The sequence below is a fragment of the Microtus ochrogaster genome, chromosome 2 (assembly GCF_000317375.1).
Source record: "Microtus ochrogaster isolate Prairie Vole_2 chromosome 2, MicOch1.0, whole genome shotgun sequence".
Taxonomy (NCBI): domain Eukaryota; kingdom Metazoa; phylum Chordata; class Mammalia; order Rodentia; family Cricetidae; genus Microtus; species Microtus ochrogaster.
In genome coordinates, this window is record NC_022010.1 from 43985641 (window position 1) to 43991102 (window position 5462).

Sequence of the window (5462 nt, forward strand, 5' to 3'; positions counted from 1 at the left end):
CCAGGGAGGGAAGAGTCTGGGGTCATCATTCTGGGGAATTGGGGTGAGGTCTGTCTTGATATCAAAAAGTCACCAGGTCATTATCAAAATTCACTTCCAGCTTTCAGGATGGAATGCAGGTATTTGATTTTTATCTCCTCCGCTGAGAACACACCCCTCTGTGATTAACATTGCTGTTTCTCCTAGCTCTTCTCTGTGAGTACAAGGACCTCTGTGCCCCCAATAGGATTCAGTGCCCTTTTCTTGCCTCTGCAGGCATTGCACTCATGTGCACAAACTCCTACACAGACACATATATACATAATTAAAAAGAAAATAAAGGAGAAACATTTGTAATTTCAGGGGAACACTTACCAGAGGGACGGAGAAAGGAGTTTCAGGGGTATATAGGCATACCCGGCCTTTTGAAATTGAGGCATAAGGTTGTCAGTTATAAAGTTCACATTGTAGAACCCCAATAGAGTAAGAAAAAATGAAAGCAAAACCTTCACCTCATAATGTAATAAGTTTAAGGTTTGTTTTGGGTGGCATTCATAGGACATGCCACCTAGTGGCCAACAACAAACACATACTTCGCAAAATCCCTCCAGTAGGAGCTGTGAAATACACAGGAAGAAAGATTTTATTTGTAGAATATGTACATATATAATTTTAGATACATTTTAATTTAATATATGTTAATTATTATGTGTATAGGTGTTTTCCTTGTGTGTATGTCTGTACTATGTGCTGTGTGTGCTTGGTGACCTCAGAGGCCAGAAAAAAGCATTTGATTCCCTGGAACGGGAGTTACAGGCAGTTGTGAGCTGCCATTTTGGTGCTAGGAATTGAACCAGGACCCTCTGTAAGAGCAGCCAGTGATCTTAACAGATGAACTTTCTCTCCAGCTCCATTTTAATGAATTCTTTAAAAAGATTTATTTAAGTAGGGTGTTGTAGCACACACCTTTAGTTCCAGCAGAAAGCAGGCAGAGGGAGGAGCATCTTTGTGAGTTCTAAACCAGCAGGGTCTCTACATAGTAAGTTTCAGGTCAGGCAGTTACTCGCATGTATGTATGTGCACCACTTGTATACCTGATGCTTGAGGAGTCCAGAAGAGGGCACTAGATCTTTTGAAACTGGTATCAGGTGGTTGTGACCCACTGGATGTGGGTATCCAACCTGAGTTGAGCTGGAAGTCATCTCTACAGTCCCCAGGGTTTTAAAAATTAATGCACTTAAAAAAATGATAGCTATTTAACCATAGAAAGAAGAATAGAATCAACTGAGTTAATTTCTCTCCATCTTGACTTAAAACAATCCCAAATAGAGTGTCTTAAACCTCATTCTCTATTTAGCAAAGCTGTCAGTGATAAAAATACTGTCATTCTCTATGAACAGCAATGATCTCAATAGAAGAGTAGACAACCAAGACATGCACAAAAAAAACCCAAAATCCCAACTATTGAACACTGAGCAGAAAGGCCACAGTGAATAATTCTGAAACTGCCATCAGAACCAAAAGTTAATGATACCGAGGTTTAATTTTTTAACGCATATCAAGAACAAATACATTTAAAACAGCACACAAAACTCAGGTCACTTCTGAAAAGCAACGATAGAGTCTTCTATGCTGGGGCCCTTCCTCTGGCGCTGGCTGGTTCCCATTGCAACCAGTTGAAACAGGTCCTGCAGGGCCAGTGAGTTCCTTCTTCTGTTGTGTGTGGTTCCACTTAGAGCAGAGCCCCAGCTCCTCGCCTGGTCCCTCCCGCCGGACCCCGCCCCGACACCCCAGACCACGCCCCCCGTATCTGCCCCTCCCGCCGGGCCCCGCCCATAGCCCACCCCCCTATCCACCCCGCCCCTCCAGCCGGGCCCCGCCCCGAGCCCCCCCCCCGTATCTGCTCCACCCCTCCCTCCAGGCCCCGCCCCGAGCGTGACGAGATGGGGAAGGCCAAGTCTGTTGCGCACGCCCCGGTGGCCAGGTCCGGACCCGAAGGAAAGACCTTAGCGCCAGGGAGGCCATGAGGCGCGGCGTTCGGCGGGCGCCTTCCCGGAAGCGGAAGCTTGGGGGGCGGGATAAGGGTCGTCGGGACGCCTCGGCGGTTAATTCTATTTTCCTGACGGCTTCGTTTCCCTACGTCTGGGCGGTTCTGAAGTTGAGAGAAATGGTCAGGTCCGGATCTCGCCCGGGCCAGGTGAGGGCTGCGGACCCGATGAGTCCACTCTGGGGTGGCGAGGGACTAAGGGGACTTAGGAAGGTGCTAGAAAAAATAAAAACAAAGACTGAGAGTGTTGAGGACGTCGCTAGGTGAATGCATTATTTTAGGCGTCCCAGTCTGAACAGAGTGCTGGGTTTGGTGTCATATCCCGAGTTCGAACCCCAGCTCTTATCACCGGTACAGTGATTTAGTTTTAGTTAATCCTTGTCCCCAGAGCCAGCTTCTCGGCGCTGCCACGGGTGCTTCAGTGAGCTGATCTCTGTACCAGCCCTACCGTTCTCAAATGCATGACTCTCGATGTACTCTAGCAACTGCCCAAAGTACGATAGGGACCCTATTTCAAAGTAAATATTCTTTGGCTTGGAACCGAGCTGTTTTGGATCCTCTTCAGCTCCCGCCCCTGTCCAATTAGGTCCAACACAGCTAAACTAGCTTTGGCCCTGCAGTTCCCTGCACACTTCCATGCCTTTTCACGCTGTGGTAGTTCCACTTTCTGTCTAGCCCTCAGCTCAAGAGCTGTCTCTAGACTCTGTTTAACGCCCTCACACCATTCGTTGGGTGTGCTTCAGGCCACCTTCCGTATCTTGTACTAGAATATTCCTTCCCTATCTTGGAGATTTAGAAAACTTGGCATATACGATAGATTGGAGTTTGGTTTTGTTTTCCATCATTTATCAATATACCTATAATGTCTTTCCTACTAATGTGAATTTTGCACCCTTTTTTTTGTGACCTGTCTTGAGACTTCCTTTTTTGAATGGATGCATGTTGCCAATATGTGCATGAATATATGTTCTAATAATCAAAGAAATGGAAATTAAAACCATGTGATAGTTTCTAACACAAAATAAGTATTAATGAGAATGTTGATAGTCTTGTATACAGTCCTGGTGGGAATATAAATAGTAGAGCTGCTATGAATAAGTGGACGAAATTTTCTCAGGAAATAAGCCAAGCATGGTGTAGATACTGTAGTCCTAGTACCTGGGGACCTGAGGCAGGAGGATCATGAGTTTGAGGGCAGCCTGAATAACAGGGAAATCTTGTTTCATAAGACCAAACTATTTAAAGTAGAGCTGATATGACCCAGTCAGATCCATGACTAGTTATTTATTCAAAAGAATTGAAAGCAAGATTTTGAAGAGTTGTTCACGTTTTCTTTCGTTGTTGAATTATTTACGATAGCCAAGCATTAAAGCAAACTATATATCTACAAGTGAATGGGTAAAGAAGTGAGCGGTTCTCTAACAGAATATTATTCAGCCTTAAGGAAGTTCTGCCCTATGCAACAGCAAATGTGATGTTTGAGACATTCTGAGTGGCAATGAGCTAGTCCTAGAAGGACGATACCGCATGATTGTACTTTGATGTGGGACCCGAAGTGGTTCGGTTCAGCAGAATAGAATGGCGACTGCAGAGGCTGGGCTGGGGAGAATGTGGGGTTGCTACTCAAGAGGTATTAAGTTTTAAATGTGTGATAAGAAATCTAGAAATCTGTGCCTGTAGTTAAGGAAAGGACACTCGCTCACTCAAGCATGACTGACAGGTCTTGCCCTTCTCTCCTATTCCCTCTGCCTTGCTAAAAACCAGTAGATTACAGTCTTAAAGGTGTATTCCCTTGTTTGGCCACTTTCTCCTCCTGAGGCTGACAACCAAGGTCCAGCTATCAAACTATTGAAGTCCAGCAATCAAAAGCCCTCTTTGACTGCACTAATTAGCTTGCCCAATTAAAATTACACACCTCATCCTAATGGGGGGGTTTCCTTGTACCCTCATTAGCTGCCCTTTTCCTGTGCTCCACATCTGTCTCCTCTGTTCAGAGACAAATACTCTGGCCCCCTTTCCCTTGTCCCCTCCCCTTCTCTATCTCCTATTTTTGTTTCTTATTTCCTGTCCTCTGTCCCTCTGGGGCAAATACATCTCCTTTGTGCTGAGAACTTGGTCTTGGGGTCCTGAGCCGATACTTTTCCTTTTAGTTGATACTTTATTTTGTTAAGGTAGATGAAGTATTAAATATTTTTATAACAGTCTTTATAAAAAAATAAGAAGCAGCTCAAAAGATTCTGAGGCTTGGCTAAAAATGATAAAGTATCCAGCTTGGTGGTGCTTCCTCTGATTGACTCTGGAAAAAATTGACCATCAATTTTTTTGAAAAAAATGTTTCATAAACTTTATTATTAAAAGCCTTGCTAATGGAAAATATCACGAAAGAAAATTATTCAGTCTCAAAGTCTATTTAACTCAGTGAATTCTGCATAGTTAGAACAACCCTGCTGAAGCTGTGAAGCTTCACATTGTAGTTTATACTTTAGCTATCAAATATATTTTTATGTATTTTTCCATCACCAAAAAATGAAAAAGCCATGGCAAAGAACTAGAAAAATAATGGCTTTTATAACTGCCCATTATCTGCATTCAGTCCTTCTTCATCCCTAATGTTTATTCTTTCTTGGTTTTTTTTTTTCACTTTTTATATTGTATTCACCTGTATATTTGTTTACATATCAGCATCAGTGTCAATGATAATGAATCATATTTGGTGCATTGACTAGATAGGAATCAGTGTTTTCACGCTAACCAATTAGCAAGGAAGAAAGAAAGGTCCTGCCCTAGTTCTAATTTATTAGTTGAAATTAGCTAATAAATGTAGAACCAATTGTATAGCAAAATGAATAAATCAGCTTTTGATAGATCAGTGACTTAACAGGAGTCATAAATGGATGTTCAGACTGCCTAGCGAAAGTCTGACGATATCCACATAGTGTAAGGGTATCTTACAAAACGCTTAATTAGAAGAGTAAAAATAGTAACCTTAATGATGAAGATCCTGGCAGACACCATCTTAAATCCATTTATATCACCAGTAACAGGACAAGCTAATGTCATTTGCCTACTTGTATTGAAAATGACACATCTCTTATAGTGTTCCTGCCAGAAATGGATAGCCTGAGTCTGATCCTGAGGAAACAGTCCATCTAAATGTCCAGGGGGCCATTATGCAAAATAACTAGCCTTTACTTTTTAAGTATGTCAAAGCTAGGAAAAATAGTGACAGCCCAAGGAATTTGGATTTAAGGAGATTCAAGGACCGTAGCAATTTAGTGTGGTCCTGGACTAGATACGGACCACTATTTTGAAGGACAGTATTGGGATAAGTGTAATATGAATCAGGTCTATTTAGTTAGATTATAATCCCAAAGTTTTGAATTTTTATGGATATATTAGGGAATTTTGTCCTTAAAAACATTTAAGAATATTATTA

At 42.3% G+C, this 5462-nt stretch overlaps 1 protein-coding gene across 1 annotated transcript in view; it reads left to right on the top strand.

The window, feature by feature from the left end:
• The first annotated feature begins 2056 nt into the window (after positions 1–2056).
• Ccdc14 (coiled-coil domain containing 14) overlaps positions 2057–5462 on the top strand; it is a 40080-nt gene continuing 36674 nt past the window's right edge. Inside the window, exon 1 of the mRNA XM_013351265.2 lies at positions 2057–2176. Coding sequence (XP_013206719.2) covers positions 2147–2176 — 30 coding nt within the window. The 5' untranslated portion in view covers positions 2057–2146. The remainder of the gene's footprint in view (positions 2177–5462) is intronic.